This window comes from Armigeres subalbatus, chromosome 1 (assembly GCF_024139115.2).
Source record: "Armigeres subalbatus isolate Guangzhou_Male chromosome 1, GZ_Asu_2, whole genome shotgun sequence".
Taxonomy (NCBI): Eukaryota; Metazoa; Arthropoda; class Insecta; order Diptera; family Culicidae; genus Armigeres; species Armigeres subalbatus.
The window spans coordinates 98,077,513-98,094,243 of NC_085139.1; the positions used below are offsets into that span (position 1 = coordinate 98,077,513).

Here is a 16,731-nt window from a genome sequence, read left to right on the forward strand (position 1 = left end):
CCATCACCAGATAGTGGTCAGAGTCGATGTTAGTGCCACGATATGTCCTGACGTCGATAATGTCGGAGAAGTGCCGTACATCAATCAGAACGTGGTCGATTTGTGATTCTGTCTGCATGGGTGATCCCCAGGTGTACCGATACGGAAGGCTGTGTTGGAAGTAGGTGCTGCGAATGGCCATATTCTTGGAGGCGGCGAAATCAATTAGTCGTAGGCCGTTTTCGTTCGTCAGCCGGTGAGCGCTGAACTTTCCAATAGTCGGTCTAAACTCCTCCTCTTGGCCAACCTGAGCGTTCAAATATCCTATGATGTTTTTGACGTCGTGGCTTGGTCAGCTATCGTACTCACGTCCCAGCTGCGCGTAGAATGCTTCCTTATCATCATCAGTGCTTCCGGAGTGTGGGCTATGGACGTTGATTATGCTGAAGTTGAAGAACCGGCCTGCTCATTCTCTCGTTGATCGGCCACCACCCGATCACGCGCCTTTGCATATCGCCCATCACTATGAAAGCTGTTCCCAGCTCATGTGTGTTGCCGCAGCTCTGGTAGATGGTATGATTACCTGGAGCTATAGCTCCGTTATTGGTGAAAATCACACAATGAACTGTTGGGCAGAGTTGTACATAAACCTTCGCACTAGAACTCCATCATACAACACATTTTGAAATATAGCCTCTGGAATGAGTTATGAATAAACTACTAAGTGATCGAACGCAGATTACTAAATGATCGATAACATCCTTGCAGACATCCGTTCATAATTTCAGAAAATATTCACAAACAACATGGTGGTGCTATTTTTATTCCGCTCAGGATCCCATTCCGCATTTAAAATTTCATAGCATCCAGTGACGGAGCTACGGCATTCATACGTCGGATTCCAAGAAGGGCAGATCATGCTCAGGTAGTGGTGGCCTGGCTGGCACTTAAAAAAGTTGTTCGAAGTACGGGCTGGTCAGTTAGGTCAAAACGTCAAAACACATCGAACATTGTGCCTAAAATTTAAATACTCCACTATTTTTCTTAAAGAGAATTTCGGAATATTCAAGACGATCGAAAACACTTATAAATGTAAATTTGTCAAGGTAACTGAACCTTTAATCTATAATAATTAATTTTATTCATATTTTATTAATGCAATTAATGCAACATATGATCTACACGTACCATAACAAATGCCACACACTCTGTTGGTTTGAACTGAAATCGACAAGCGCTAAAAGTCATAAATAACCTACCATTATCACTCAGAAGTCTGTGTGGATTATTGGATTAAGCTACGAGTTGTCAACGGTTTTAGAATAAGTTGAACTACAACATTTATTCCTACGTGGAAATCCGAGAGCGTTTCGCGCTTTAACCTGTATGATTGCAATATCATAACGTTCCAATTAAATTTATGTACCTATCACTTGCTGGACTCCCCCTTGTTTGCTGCCCGCTTCACTGCCCTAGCCCGAATGTTCTCCATGGTTTTCAGGGTGATTTTGCGGGAAACCGTTGGCGAGATCAGTCCCAACATATCGATGCCGAGCTGCAGCAGTGAGTGCGGGTAGTAACCGGTTGTATGGGACGCAGTGCCCAACGTGTTCAGCGCATTGGACACGAAAGTCTTCGGCGAACAAGCCATCCACGTGGACCGTCGAATCTTGGACATGTTGGTGGCAACCGGACCGGGCAGGACCGACTGAACCAGGATGCCATGTTTGGCGTACTCCGTGCCGAGATCATCGCTGAACTTATCAACGAACGCTTTGGAGGCGGCGTAGATCGTCAGCATCGGAGTGGGGATGACCGCCGACAGGGACGAGATGTTGATGACGACGCCCTTCCGGCGTTCGACCATACCCGGAAGGTAGAGGCCGCACATGCGCGTTACGGAAAAGATGTTGCACGTTACCAGGTTGGCTACCACCTTTTCTTGGTCGGGTATCTCGAGGAATCGTTCCGGATTGGAGTAGCTCATGCCGACGTTGTTCACCAGGACGCCGATTTCCAATCCGCTTGTCTGCTTGGCGATCGATTCGTAGATCTCCGGCCCGGCGGTAAAATCTGCGGTGATGACTTTCGTTTGGACTTTGGACTCCGACTCTGAAATAAAGGCGGAATTAGTATTCGGGGTTGATCATGGGTTAGGTATTTTGGCTCACCAATTTCCTTGGCAACATCTTCAAGCTTGGACAAGGTTCGACTGACCAGCACCACATTGAGGCCCTTTTTGGCGAGCTGTGTAGGAAAAAAAATGAAAGATGAGTTAATTATAATTAAGTTGCTATGCAAAGTGTGGTGTGGAAAATACATGTCTTTAGATAAGAAAAAGATCTAGTTAGCCATGCGAGCAAAGGCGTATTATTGCCAATCTGGAGATGGCGAGTTCGATTATCGGTCCGGTTAAGAATGTTTTCGGGTGTTGACTCCCTGGGCATAGTGTATCCATTGGACTTGCCATACAAGATACATAGGGGAAAGTGGGACAAGACCGCCATATGAGGCAAGACGAGCAATCTTTATATTATCGCAACCAAATCCAGATTCACTTCGAAAATGATGGCATTTGATAAATTAATTGTTAAAACTGTTATTTTGTACGAGAAACTATTATATAATGAAATATAAGATAGTGTTCATAACGGGTATCAATAATTTATAAGATTCAGGGTGCAGAAAATAAGGATTTTCTTACCATATACACGATTATATCTATCATTCACTTCGCAATTCTGTTAAATACACTTATTATACATGTTTTCCGATAGGGTAACTGTCCTATTTTAGACCCCTAGAGGAAGTGCATCCCAATATATGCTTATATCTATTGAAATACAGATTCGATATGGGCGGAAATGACATCATTTCAAAGATGAAAGTCTTATTTATGAAATATGAATTCGAAATGACCTTCAGTTATTGATAAATCAGTGAAATTTGCCATTTTCTAAAATGAAAATATTCTTCGTTTTGGACAGTGCAACATATTTTGGACCCCCAAATGTACACATTTTGGACACCCCCAATTTAATCTCTTCAAAGTCAAATTTCTAATTTAGAGTGGTCAATTGAGTCGAAACCAAGTCTTATCTTTCTATTGGCATGCATCAATGAGAAGATTCCTGCATTTTAAATTCACAATTTTGACAAACACTTATTGTGTACGTTATGAGATTTTCAGTGATGTATACTTTTAAGCGTAACGCATTGTAACGCTCGCCTTCTTGAACAAACTAATTTCCTCGAAATTTCATCTAAATATCACTTTTTCGCACGGGAAACCAGTGAAATAGATGCTGAAAAATGTTAATTTCCTGAAGCCAACACACTTAAATTATTTTGTAGACCTCGGCAAAATTTTTACCGAGATTCCAACAGCCGAGATCTTGGTAATATTTTTTTCTGAAATTCGGTAATTTCTTTACCGAAATTTCGTCAATATTTTGCCGAAATTCGGCAAAGTTGATTTTTTGCCGAGATCTCGGTAACGATTACCAATCACTCGGTAAAGTTTACCGAAATCTCGGTAAAAATTTTACCGACATTCGTCGAAATTATTACCAATATCTCGGCTGTTGGATTCTCGGTAGTCGGTAAACTTAGAATTTTAAGTGTGAATGGGGGAATTAGCAGCGGCATTGTTTTTAGTTCAGAGATCAGAAAAATGACGCCAGGAGGGTCCAAAATGTGTAGGGGTCCAAATCAAGTTGGTTACCCTACATGTCGTTAACAAATTTCAACCTATTTTATATATTTATTCATTCTAGCTTAAACTTCTTAATGTGGGGTGGATTGGTTACTTGTTGTCGGGGTGAAATCGCCACAAATGGATAGGCACATAACCTCAACTTGTTCATTGAAGAAGCTGTCAAAAATTTTCATTTCTGTTTTTCTGTTTACAAACGTACCGCTCAAGCAACATGGTTCGCGTCTATAAACGAGTGTCCGATCGTAAAAAGTGGTCAACGGCCAGCTTAATCGCTGCCATTGATGCAGTTAACCTACATGGATCGTCTGTCAACAAAGCTGCACTGGAATACGGAATTCCACGGCAGACATTGCGAGGATATTTGAAGTTTACGGAGCAAGAAGCGAATGAGCAGACTCTGGGCCGATATAAAACCGTGTTCAATGAACGGCAAGAGCAGGAATTAGTGTCCCATATTTTGGATATGGAAAAACGCTTCTATGGTGTGACACCATGGGAAGCACGAAGTCTGGCATACCAGTTGGCCGATCGCAACAATATATGCCATCGATTCAACAATGAAACACAGCTGGCTGGAACTGATTGGCTCTACGGATTTAGACGGCGCCATCCGGAGTTGTCGCTTAGGTCTCCAGAAGCGACTTCAGCTGCAAGGGCACAAGCATTTAACCAACCATCCGTCTACAAATATTTCGATGGTCTGGAAGACATTTTAGCTAGTAAGAAGTTTACTCCGAGTCAAATATTTAACGTGGACGAAACTTCGGTGGTAACGGTAAGTGTTATTGATGATATTAATTAGAGATTAAATTTTGTTTATAAATTTAAAAAAATATATCTCATTGCAGGTGTAAACCAAAACTCTAAAATATTGGCTTTGAAAGAGAGAAGGCAAGTTGGATGCATCACATCGGCTGAAAGAGGAATGCTCTTGACAGCTTGCTTCTGTATGTCAGCAACGGGATACTTCCTACCGCCTATGATAAAATTTAGCTGTAACGGTTCTGGATGGATGACGGTACCGGATTTTAACAAGTGGTTCGATCACTTTTCACACTTCACTGGGCCAACAGCAGTTCGTCCTATCTTGCTGATTCTCGATGACCATGTTTCTCCCACCAAAAATTTAGCATTTATTGAGAAAGCAAGGAATAATCATGTAACGGTATTGAGTCTACCACCACACTGTAGTCATAAACTACAACCTCTCGACGTGAGCTTCATGGGACCGCTAAAAACCAATCTGTCTAAGGCAATTGAAAGGTATTTGAAAGCAAACCCCGGTAAAGTTGTTACAATTAACGAGGTGAGCTCATTGCTGGGAACTGCTTTCCAAGAAACGGCATCGTTTGCCATTGCAACAAATGGGTATATTTAAACGGGAATATCTCCGTTCAACAAATTCGTTTTTGGAGATGACTGTTTTTCGCCGGCGGCTAATTGCTAATTGCCAATCAGTATCACGCTCTTCCTTGGACGGTACCAGCAATAACACTACTGATACAGGATTCCGTGGCTTCGATGAATCCGTAAATAGACGGCCTGAAAATTATGAATCGTTCTGGACCAAATTATCACAACATCTCTACAGTAACCAGGCAGTGGATTCGACACTCGAAGAGCAGCCAATTCATGTTGATTGCGACGATAATAATTTAACGGCTGAGAAGCAATTAACTTCAGCGGGTTTTGGTATTACACCCAAAATGATTCTACCATTGCCTAAGATCAAGACTCAAAAAACACCCACAGGAAGGAAAAAGTTAGTCAAAAAGCAAAAATCAGCAGAACTGACATCGGACGCGTACCGAAATTCATTGAAGATGTCGCAGGCAAGGCAGGATATTCAACTGGTTGAGCGATTGAAAAAAAGATCTTTGAAGAACTCCAAAGAAGTACCAAAGAAAAAGCGAGCAAAGTCAAAGGAAAACAAGGAAAATCTCAATGATTCGCTATGCGACGCTTGTGGTGAATGTTTCTCTAAATCTAATCAAGGACATGGATGGAGTAAATGCCTTATGTGCGCCACATGGTTCCATGAATGTAACGGAGATCCATGTCCATTGTGCTAATGGATATTACACTATTTTGTCAAATGTAAAAATAAAAATTATAATAATTTGAAAGTTATATTCCCTTGAATTAAAACTAATCTGAATTCGAATTACAAAATTCAATTAATAACTGAGGAAATGCTAATAGACTACTAAGTTGAAAAGCAGGCCAAGTTCCAGTTGGAATTTAGGGCTGTACATAGAAGAATAAGAAGAGGAAGAAAAAGGAGAAGAAGAAGAAGAAGAGGGAAAAGAAGAAGGAGAAGAAGAAGGAGAAGAAGAAGAAGAACGAACAAAGAAATTATTAAAATTTGCTAAGAAGTCAGGCGATTGGCGGACGTGGTGAAGTAAGCTCTCCCTTCATTACTTCCGAAACATTCAACAGTACGATTTACACCGAATAGTGTCTCAAGAAGCATCTTTTGCCATTCATAAGAAAAAACAAAGTATCAACACTGTGTTGGCCTGATCTGGCGTCTTGCAACTATGCTCGTAACGTATTGCAGTTGTACCAAGCAAACGAAGCTAAATTTGTGCCAAAAGATATGAACCCACAAACTCACCGGAACTTCGCTCAAATGTAAAATTCTGCATCGGCAATTGTGAAGACGAAACTTCGAAAACATCGTAGAATTATTAAAACAGAGCTGAAAATGAAGTACATTTGGGAAAAAAACAACAAAAATATAGGAAAAATCGATCTTACAAAATTTGATAAGTTGAGTGAAAAGAAAGGTGCGCGCATTCGCGATGGGCAATGAAATCAAATGAAACAAATGTTGAGTAAAACAAGTGATTGAAAAATATTGAGTATTGTGAAAAATAAATGGGAGACTTTTTAAAAATTATCAATCATAAACCTACGGCTTCCAAACAGTATAAATCATTAGTTTTCTGTGCAGTGAGCCGGGAATCGGGTTCTTAGGCCCAAGTAGTGATTTACCCTATAATTAGACAACAATCTTGATATTATTCTTACAGCGTATAACATCGAGTACGTATGAACATGTAATATAATGCAAATCACAACGATACACCGATATACCAATAACGCTTTGTATAATATTTCGTAAACGTATTGCATAACATAATTTTGATCTCCCTTCAATCGTAAATAACTGAAGTCTATTAATGGTTTGTTATGACTGGATTTAAATATAACGTTTTTTTTTTAATTTGCGAATATAGTGTCTTCCATGAAATTGCGATTTTAAATCTCAATTGGTCTTCAAACTCCAAATCATTTCACTCAGCATCGTTAAGTAGCTGTTAACTGCTCGTTTTTACTGAGTCTCTATTGACGACCCTCAATTATGGCAAGGAACGCGTAAAGACGGCGACAAAAGCTTCCCGTCACGTCAGGTTTGAACGCTGTATGAACGAAGGGAGTGCTTCAAAATGCAAATCACTAACGAATGGGCATGGAATACAAATAAATTACCTAAAAACAGCAAACCGCAGCCATTGCTGCCGATCATTGGGTAATCATTTATAAGTGGAGGAAAGCATTTGTAAAATGACAAGAACTACGGAGGGCATTAGGGTACCTGGAGTGAACCGTCTTGCGTCACAGGCGGAACAAGTAATTGATTAGATGATGTATAAAATTGACAAAACTTGTTAAGGTGCATACTTGTACAGTCAAGTGCGCAGATTGGAGTTACGACATTGAACATGTTTTCGTGACATGCCAGATCAAGAATATTAAACAACGATGTGCGAAAATCAGATTTTTCCAGTATGACTTTTATCTAACGAAAAATCTAGTTTTACAAGTTGCAATCTCTTAAGTTGCAATTGAGCAGAGAGCAACATGATGTTCAACATTTCTTGAGCTTCTTGTTAAAATACGCGAAAATACCGGCGGATTAATTAAAAACTTTTCGCGAGGTGATCGCGATCGTCGCGGAACATGCGATCACAACAAACAATTTGGATAACAGACTGAATGACGTCTTGTCAAATAAACGTCAGAATATTATCCCCACCCTGGACTTGCATGCAACATCACTAGCAATATTGGATTGCATTACAAATGTTTATGAGTAATCAAAACAAACCAGAATTGGTAGAAGTGTTGCCAGAGTCACTGGAATATACTAGTTGAATAATGAATTATGTTTATATATCAATAATGTAGAATAACTTGTTAATGTAATATGACGATGGAAACTAATGAACAATATACTCTGAGAACCAACAGAAAATCGTGTTTGATATTCTAATAGGTTATGGGCCCAGTGGTTAACTGGTAGAAAGTCGAGTCAAGTGAAGTTATTCTAAAGCGATTAGTTGAAGAAGATGCCTGGTAAGAAGGAAGATATTGCCCTCGGGGTTACCGATGGGGAACTAGCTGGTGGTCAACCAGTAGTAAACAACAAGACGGAACGCATTCCTCTTGAGCGAGGGCCGTCGTCCGTTGCGGCGCTCTATCGTGGAGACCGTTCGTGTGTATTCGACGGAACGAAGCGAGTTTCCCTGCTTGGAAATGGCGGATTGAGCACCATCTCAATAAGATGCGTCTGGTGCATACGCTGTTGAGGACTCCGCGGAAGAAGAATATGCCCACCCGGTGCCGGGAGCGAAACCCGAAGAAGAAGCAGCGAGGAAAGAAAAAATGAAGAAACGGATGGAAGAAGATATGGACGCTTTAGACGAAATAGTGCTGATGGTGAATAATCAGGTTTTAAATCAATTGATTGGCCTAGATTATGCGAAGCAAGTGATGGATGTGTTGGTCAGCACATACCAGAAAGTTGGAACTGGAGCAATGATCACGATGCGAGATCGTCTATTCAATCTCAAACATAAACGTTTTGATAGCCTTCAGCGTTTGTTTGATGAATACGATCTGATCATTCGAGAGCTGGAAAGAATGCGAACTGGACTAACGCCAGCGGAGAAGATCCATGCTTTAATTATTGCGATGCCAAACCGATTTAAGCATGTGGAGGGTGCATTGACTGTGCTACCAAACGATGAGTTGTGTCGTAAACCGCTAGGTGAGATAAAACGCATGTATTTGGATGCAGAAATGATCGATGGTGAAACAATGGGTGGAAGGCGGATCAGAGGGTTCGATGACGTCGCACTGAAGTCGAACAAAAGCACGTGAACGTTTGCTTTGGCTGTGGAGAAACTGGCCATTACAAAAACAAATGCCCGTTGAAGAAGAAGAAAGGACAATGGAATGGTCAACAAGCATGTCAACATCCCCGATGGCAGGGAAAGAACCCGAGTCGCCATCATGCACTGATGACTCAAACCAGCGGCAACGGTGAAACATCACGGAAAGTGAGATTTGTGGTCGATTCAGGAGCCAGCGACCACATGGTGAATGACGAGCGAATGCTGGAAGATGTGGAAGAATTGGAGAAGCCAGTCGTCATTGCAACTGCTAAATCAGGAACAACTCTTCGGGGTACGAAGAGAGGTAAGGTACGAGTGAGCAGTGTTGTCGGAGAAAACAAAATAAAGAAACTCGAATTCTATAATGTGCTTTTTATTCCGGAGCTAGATGTGAATCTCCTTTCAGTTAGAAGGGTGAATTCTATGGGAAAGAAAGTTACTTTTATGTATGAGGATGTCGTAATCCATGATGGTGGGGAGGTTATCGCCCATGGGATAATGGAGAATGGTCTTTATTATTTGCAATTGGAGTTGGAGGGCAATGTAACCTCAGCATTAGTAGGAAAGGACCAGATAAATGTCGAAACATGGCATAAACGATTGGGACATTTAGGCAAAGTAATATGCTGAAATTAGTAAGAAATGGCATGGTTGAAGGTATCGACTGTGGTGAAGAAAGTGTTGGCAGTTTGCCAGATGTTTGCGAAAGTTGCCTTGCGGGGAAGCAAGTTAGCAACAAGTTTAATAGTTTGCAGTTGCCAAGGTCTACTAGACCATTGGAACTAGTTCATTCCGATGTTTGTGGATCTATGGAGGTAGCAACTCATGATGGTTATCGTTATTTGGTAACATTTATCGATGACTTTACGCACTTCGCCGTGGTTTATCTTCTGAAATCAAAGAATGAAGTCTTCGAAAAATTTAAGGAATATTACGAATTTAGTACAGCACATTTCGGTCAGAAACTGTCTAAATTTCGTACAGATAACGGTGGGGAATATCAAAATAGAGAGTTCCAGAATTACTGTAAAAGTAAAGGAATTCAGATGATATATACGGTACCGTATACTCCTCAGCAAAATGGAGTAAGCGAGCGTTTCAATGCGCAATGCTTCATGATAGTGGGTTTCCTAAGAAAATGTAGGACGAGGCTGTTTATGTAGCGACATACCTTACAAACAGGTCCCCTACGGTAGCATTACAAGAAAATAAGACGCCATATGAAAATGGTTTGGAAAACTCCCAAACTTAAAAATCTTAGAGTTTTGGATGTACAGCATACAAACTCATTCCAAAAAGAAAAGAGAACAAAATTAAATTCCCAATCTAAAAGATTGATATTCGTGGGCTACGCGAATAATGGCTATAGGCTATGGAATGGCGCTTTGAAGAAAATTGAAATTGCCAGGAATGTAGTATTTGATGAATCGAAAACACCATATATCGGTGAGTCTGCAGGTTCAAATGATTTGGTTTTCTCTCAAATAATTACAAGAGAAATTTGTGAAGAGAATACCGATGAGAAATATGGCAACGAGGAAACCAAAATTCCAGAAGAAATTGCATTAGAGGATCGGGAAGATTCTGAAGAAACGATTTCTGTGGAAAATGATGGCATATTCGAAGAATCGGAATCAGAAATCGACGAAAACGATAATCACGAACAAGCAAATGATACATCGGAGTCAGATAATTACGAACAACCCACCGAGAAACAGCTAGAATTACGTCGAAGCACGAGAAACAGAAAACAGACTACGTTTCATAATTTCTCTGCAAAATAGCGCCAGTTATTGATGGTTGCATTCCGCAATCAATCACTGAATTAAAACTACTGGAAGACTGGGAGCACTGGCGGAGGCAATCGACGATGAAATGAAATCACTAGACGATAATAAAACATGGGAAGTGGTCAACTACAAAAACAACATCAAGCCAATACAATCAAAATGGGTCTTCACAAGGAAAGAAGATGGGAGATACAAAGCAAGACTTGTAGCAAAGGGATGTTCACAACGCCCAGGGTTTGACTACAGTGAAACATTTGCACCAGTAGCAAAATGGACAGCGTCCGATTATTATTGGTTTGCAAATGAATACAAAATGCTTGTTCACCAAATGGATGTAAAAACGGCATTTTGTACGGTGATCTAGATGAAGATATTTTTATGAAACTTCCAGCAGACGAAAATGGTAAAGCGAAGACTGTTCGTTTGCATAAAAGCTTGTATGGATTGAAACAAGCAAGCAGAAATTGAATAAGAAGTTTGACGATGCAGTCAAAGAATTGGGATTTTCTCCCTTAAAAGTGATTGTTGTGTATATAGATCCAAAGCAAAAGGAATTATTTTGCTTTTGTATGTGGATGACATACTGATATTATCCAATGATCAGGAAAATTTGGATTGGATAAAGAAGAACTTGGAAGGCTATTCCAAATGAAGGACCTTGATGAGGTCAAATATTTTCTCGGAATGGAAATTAAAAGAGATTTTGACAACCAAACGATAGAAATATCACAATCAAGATACGTTGAGAAGATTTTGAAACGTTTCGGTATGATTGATTGTAAACCTGTGGGGACACCGCTCGATTCAAATGTAAAATGGTCTAAAACAAATCAGCAAGAAACTGCTCATCCCTACAAGGAACTGCTTGGGTGTTTGCAATATTTAACACTAACGTCTCGACCTGACATTAGCGCGGCAGTCAATACGCTAAGTAAATATCAGAGTTGTGCGACTGATGCTCATTGGGTTGGTTTGAAACGTATTCTTAGATACCTGAAAGGGACTACGGATACAATGATAAAATATGAGAAGAGACCTTACACACACATTGTCAAGGGATATGCGGATGCAGATTTCGCTAATGATCCTGATGATAGAAAATCGGTTTCAGGATATGCTTTCGAAATTTTTGGAAGCTTAGTTTCATGGTCAACGAAACGACAACAAACGGTCAGTTTGTCAACATCCGAAGCAGAACTTATTGCACTTTGCACAGCTGTAACTGAAGGAATATGGCTTGTGAAATTCCTCAAAGAATTGGATGTGGGTAGCATTCCATTCATTATTATGGAAGATAATGTTCCATGTATTAGTATCGCGGAGGAACCTCGATCACACCAACGAATGAAACATCTGGACATCAAATACATGTTTATACGGGATCACATCAAGGAAGGAAGATTACAACTAAAATTCATCCGTTCCGAGGATCAACCGGCTGATGCATTCACCAAGGGCCTCCTGAGAGACGCACATCGAAGATTATTGGGACGTCTCAACATCCAAATTGCGGGAAGTGTTAAAATACGCGAAAATACCGGCGGATTAATTAAAAAACTTTTCGCGAGGTGATCGCGATCGTCGCGGAACATGCGATCACAACAAACAATTTGGATAACAGACTGAATGACGTCTTGTCAAATAAACGTCAGAATATTATCCCCACCCTGGACTTGCATGCAACATCACTAGCAATATTGGATTGAATTACCAATGTTTATGAGTAATCAAAACAAACCAGAATTGGTAGAAGTGTTGCCAGAGTCACTGGAATATACTAGTTGAATAATGAATTATGTTTATATATCAATAATGTAGAATAACTTGTTAATGTAATATGACGATGGAAACTAATGAACAATATACTCTGAGAACCAACAGAAAATCGTGTTTGATATTCTAATACTTCTAACAAGACATTGAAGTGTTTCAAATTTCAGTGTTAAGTGGTGTGTCACGGCTGGATTTATTTTGTATCACTCACATGTATTCAACAATTACAAAACTATTTTGAGTTCTATTGAAAAATGACCAACATTTTGTTTCTATGCGCAAATATTTTGTGAGTTGATTGAATAAACTTTCGAGGTCAAGTTTTTGATTTAATATCCAATATTGACATTATATTTCCCAATGAGACATTGCCGCCACGCAGTTTAGTGCTCATTCAGTACTTTCACAGTTATTGGAAAAGATGCTTAATTTTGACACACATAGTTGAGTTTGGTGTTATGATAAAAAGGGAAGTAAAACAATCCAACCTGAAAGTTTAATAGACCGGACCGGAAATCGAATCCAGCCACTTTCAACATGGTCTAAGGAAGGACGTCCGAAAATACTATTGCGATTTTTTTTCTTTCTCCGAATTCAGAATTCCTCTAGGAACTTTTTGGAGAATACCTCCAGTATTCCCTTTTTTGTTTTTTTTTTTCAAAAATTACTCCAGTACTTCTCGTGAAAATATATTCATATCAAAATTTCTGTTGCTATTTCGTCTAAAATTCTAGCAAAAAATAAATAAACGATCCGAAACTGTGTAGCCCCACATGGCCGGAGCAAAATGCGATGACAGCAGCTCTCCATGGGTGCAAGTGCACGCCACGGAGATCTGAAGAGAAGAGTCCAAGTCATGGCTTGCTGCTGACTGATTGACACACTGAGGTGTTAATGTCTGTTGACGGTAGCTTACTCAAACTCCACATTTCCCTTCTTCACTCATAAAAAGGCAAACAAAAAAATCCTCTAGCGTAGGACACAATGATATTTTTTATAGGTTATTCGCGTGAGACAAAGATGAACATTGAACATGTTGCATTTTATAAATAAACTTGCCAAAATAAACTTGAATTAACACGTGGTTTTCAATCGCAGAACAACGATATGGAAGTCAATAGATTGTATCGTTTAAATTTTAAACTAAATTGTTGCCTAGTCTTATGACATTGATCTCTCAAGCAACATTATAGATTGCAGCAATAATCTAAATACCTATATCCAACTATCAACCTCGTGTAAAGTAAGACCATCAAGCTGGCCTTCAACATATCGATGTTAAACTTTTGAACAATCGCCTAGAAAATGATATTTATCTATTACAGGTGTGTGCAAGCGCTTGTATGACCAACATAGTCTTCTTCAGCTAAACAACTAGCTTATTCAGCTAAAATTGTTTTCTGGGAATAACTACAAACTAATTGCTTTGTGATTGCTGGCCACATTTTTTAACTTCGCGAATTTCGGATATCTGATCCAATTGGTAATTCTGCTATGATTACTAAGTCAGTGAATTCCAAAATAAACTTCAAGAAAATATATTTTGCCTTCTCAACGACTTTTTAGTATACGATAGTTCTCCATATCTCTCAAAATTCGTTAAAACTAGTTTAACTGGTACACTAAAGCCGCCAAACGTTTAAATTTCGAACTAAATTATTTTTAATCAACATTAATTGGAATTTTCAAGATTGTCAATCCTTTTCTCGGCAGTCTCCCAGGAAATTTGTAGTGGTCTTCCAGACAAGCTTTATGATTTTCTAAATCGCAAACCATTTTCCAGCGGTCTTCCAGACGCGCTTTGTGATTTGGCAAACAACAATCCGTTTTCCTGCGGTCTTCACGCTTTGTGATTCTGCAAATCACAAACCATTTTCCAGCGGTCTCCCAGATGTGATTTTCCAAATCACAATCCGTTTTCCAGCGGTCTTCCAGACGCGCTTTGTGATTTATCAAACCACAATTAATTTTCTAGCGGTCTCCCAGACGCGCTTTGTGATTTTCTAAACAATAATCCGTTTTTCAGCAGTCTTTCAGACGCGCTTTGTGATTTTGCAAACCACAATCTGTTTTCCCGCGGTTTTCACGCTTTGTGATTTTGTACCACAATCCATTTCCCAGCGGTCTTTCATACACGCTTTGTGGCAACACAAACCACCTTGCCTTGTGATTTTTTTAACCATGGTTTAACCAACACATGTTTTTAAACATTGGCACATTACCCACTTCAATTCAACTCACCTTTCGAAATCAGCTTCAGGATTCAAAAAAAAGCCTGACAGGATCGCCAAAATGTGTGGCTTCAAATGGCCGGAGAGAAATGCGATGACAGCAGCTCTCCACGGGTGCATGTGCACTAGACTGGCCCAGATTAGTATGGGGAGAAAAAAATGTTGTCGAATTCCACGGGGCACCCCCCAGGATTGTGTCTTTGGGAGAGAAAATCAATCTCTGAAAATTTCAGCACAATCGCTTGTTGCATAAGCTGGCGCATTTGATTTGAAGTTTGTATGGGAATTTCAGCCAAAATGTATAGGAAAATACACCTCCGTCACTCATTCGATCTGGAAATTGGTTCTGATTGCTCGATTGACCTCAGAACTGCAAAAACGGCAGTTGGTATGCTACAGAACAATTTCACAGAACATTGCATGATGATTAAATGAAGTTTTATATAGTTTACGGCTGATTTATTAGGAGCTGATTTGCGTATTTTTGGATTTTTTGATCGAATTGCATCAGCCGAAACCTATATAAAAGTTCATTTAATCATCATACAATGTTCTGTGAAATTGTTCTGTAGCATACCAACTGCCGTTTTTGCAGTTCTGAGGTCAATCGAGCAATCAGAACCAATTTCCAGATCGAATGAGTGACGGAGGTGTATTTTCCTATACATTTTGGCTGAAATTCCCATACAAACTTCAAATCAAATGCGCCAGCTTATGCAACAAGCGATTGAGCTGAAATTTTCAGAGATTGATTTTCTCACCCAAAGACACAATCCTGGGGGGTGCCCCGTGGAATTACACAACTTTTTGTTTCCTGGGCCAGTCTAATGTGCACGCCACGGAAATCTGACGAAAGAGGCCAAGTCAAGGCTTGCTGCTGACCGATTGACACACTGAGGTGTTAATATGTAATCACACGCTGACGCTAACTTAGGAGCGATTCAAATATGACGTCCACTACTTTTTGAGATTTCTAGACCCTCCCCTCTGCTGTTTTGTATACCTAGTATATGTGCTATCACAAAATCTTACACCCCTCCCCCCTAAACATGTGACATCATTGGTGAACGACTCCTTACTCAAACCCCACAGAAACTTCTCCGAAAAGGCCATCATTTAGGAAAATTCGCGAAACCTGTTTGGGAAATTATCAGAATAATATGGCTTTCCTTAACAACATTTCCGGCAATCGCTTGCGAACTTCAAGGGAAAAAATAAACTTCAGGGTACTCTTTTGAAAATTTCTTCCAAATAAGGGCTTCTTGTGACACTTTTCTGGTTAGGCCATAGATCAACTACAAAAGTGAGTGCACTCCTTAGATTGAAAAAAATTATTGAGTAAATCAAAGAAAATCGATTTTTTCATGGTTCTTTTACATTATTCCAAAAGTATTTTTCATTCTTTTATCGGTATGGGTAAAAACAGTTTGAAAATGTTCTGTAATGTGTATTTATATATTGCTAGAAGAGACCTCTAAGTTGTAGTAAAATTGATTGCACACCCAATGTTTTTATATGATATCTCTCCATATAAACATCGTCAGTGTAATTTAACGTTCTTTTTTTATGAAAAGCCGTCCAAAAATTCGTCGCTACGGACACATCCAAAAATTCGACGCAACGGGCAGCCATGGATCGAGTTGAAAAAAAAAAGACTTATTGAATGCATAGGCCAAACCGGCCCACAGTGGGATGGTTTTCAAAAAGTGGGACATTGGTATTATCGGCGAAACTATTCATTGGAGACTTTTGATGTGTTCTGGAGGGTGTCTCTATTTTCAGAGCACTTTATTTTAGGGGTAAGAAAAACTGACTTAAAAAGGTGCACCCCAGACAGTTGTACGTTGCTTCCGTATCGAGTGGTGTGCCCCCGAAAACAAATTCCACATCCACAACGATAGGAGGAATTTTTTGGCTAAGTTTCAAAAGGAATTCCTCGATCTACGACAAGAATTTCTCAGGTGCTTCCAACGTGAATTCGTGCTGGAATTCTTCTTGGAGTACTGACAGGAAATTCTCCTAAAATTGCGACAGAATTCCTCCTGGATGTCCGAGAG

At 39.8% G+C, this 16,731-nt stretch overlaps 1 protein-coding gene across 2 annotated transcripts in view; it reads right to left on the reverse strand.

The window, feature by feature from the left end:
• Positions 1-1,072: 1,072 nt before the first annotated feature.
• LOC134203488 (very-long-chain 3-oxoacyl-CoA reductase) overlaps positions 1,073-16,731 on the reverse strand; it is a 47,850-nt gene continuing 32,191 nt past the window's right edge. For both annotated transcript variants that reach the window (XM_062678359.1, XM_062678363.1), the window contains exons 4-5: positions 2,151-2,226; positions 1,073-2,091 (exon numbers count right to left, since the gene is read on the reverse strand). In XM_062678359.1, the coding sequence (XP_062534343.1) occupies positions 1,409-2,091; positions 2,151-2,226 (759 nt within the window). In that variant the 3' untranslated portion in view covers positions 1,073-1,408. The remainder of the gene's footprint in view (positions 2,092-2,150; positions 2,227-16,731) is intronic.